This window comes from Gossypium arboreum, chromosome 9 (genome assembly GCF_025698485.1).
Source record: "Gossypium arboreum isolate Shixiya-1 chromosome 9, ASM2569848v2, whole genome shotgun sequence".
NCBI classification, from domain to species: domain Eukaryota; kingdom Viridiplantae; phylum Streptophyta; class Magnoliopsida; order Malvales; family Malvaceae; genus Gossypium; species Gossypium arboreum.
This window is the reverse complement of record NC_069078.1, coordinates 59,054,798-59,055,950: the sequence shown is the minus strand read 5'-3', so window position 1 is coordinate 59,055,950 and position 1,153 is coordinate 59,054,798. Positions and strand designations below refer to the sequence as shown.

The 1,153-nt window shown below is 35.8% G+C and overlaps 1 protein-coding gene across 1 annotated transcript; it reads right to left on the bottom strand.

The window, feature by feature from the left end:
• Window positions 1-444: 444 nt before the first annotated feature.
• On the bottom strand, window positions 445-822 carry LOC108455474 (uncharacterized). Its single transcript, XM_017754027.1, has one exon. It carries the CDS (start codon window positions 820-822, stop codon window positions 445-447), a length of 378 nt encoding a protein of 125 aa, XP_017609516.1.
• Between the last annotated feature and the right edge of the window lie 331 nt (window positions 823-1,153).

The window sequence follows — 1,153 nt, the reverse complement described above, 5'->3', positions numbered from 1 at the left end:
CAATTTCCCCACACTCAGCAAATTATTCTTCAATTCTGGAACATAAAAAACTCATGTGATGATTTGTACCATTCCATGCACTAGTAATCTTACATTGCCCTTTCCTGGTACAGCCAAGCTTGTGTTGTTGCCTAGCTTCACCGTATCTTTATAATTTTCATCATAATTGATGAAATCTTCCTTCTTTCCACACATGTGATTGCTGTATCCCGAATCAACGAACCATGCATCCTCTTTATTAACATCTTTTGTATCTAAAAATGCCATCAACAATATTTCTTCCTAAGTTTCTACATAGTTTGCCTCTTTGCTTGAGAATTTCCATTGAAAATCTCCTAATTTGTGACATTTGTTGCATTCCACAGTAGCTTTATCAAGACTCTGTCTACCTCTCCCCCTTCCTTTTCCTCTATAACGACCTTGGCCTCGACCTCTTAAACTAAACTATTCCTCAAAAGAAATTTTCAACTCTTGTGCTTCTTCAGTTAAAGAAGTCATGTTGATGCGTTGCTCATGCATCAAAAAGCTGCTCTGTAATTCATCAATAGTCAATATGCTTGTTTCTTTAGATTCCTCAATGGAATACATAACATAGTTAAACTTGGAAGTCATTGATCTCAGAATATTTGAGACCACTTCAGCATCTATCTTGTTCTCACCATTTTTTTTCATCTTGTTGACCATTACGAGAGTTCGAGTCAAATATTCATTGACAGATTCACCAGTCTTCATTTTAAGAATGTCAAATTCCTTTGCAGAGCTTGTAGGTGTGCATGTTTTATTCTTGCTGCACCTTGAAATTTTTGTTTCATAGGATCCCATATACTTTTCGATGTATCTTTATTAAAGATTGTCTCAAGGATTAAACGATTTAATGCTTGAAATAGATTGTCTCAAGGATTAAACGATCTAATGCTGCACCTTCAAATCTTTCAGCTTCTGATCTTCGACCTGTTTCTTCTCTACCTTTGTTAGGGCTCTACCTTTTACTGCTGCAGGTACGCCGTTTTCCATTATAATCCAATATTCCTTTGATTGCAGAAATTTTTCCATGAGCATTGTCCAATGTTCATAATGTCCATCAAATTTTGGAATAGCAGGTTGCACGTATGAACTTTTTGGTGCCATCTTCAATCACCTAAAATATTACGTA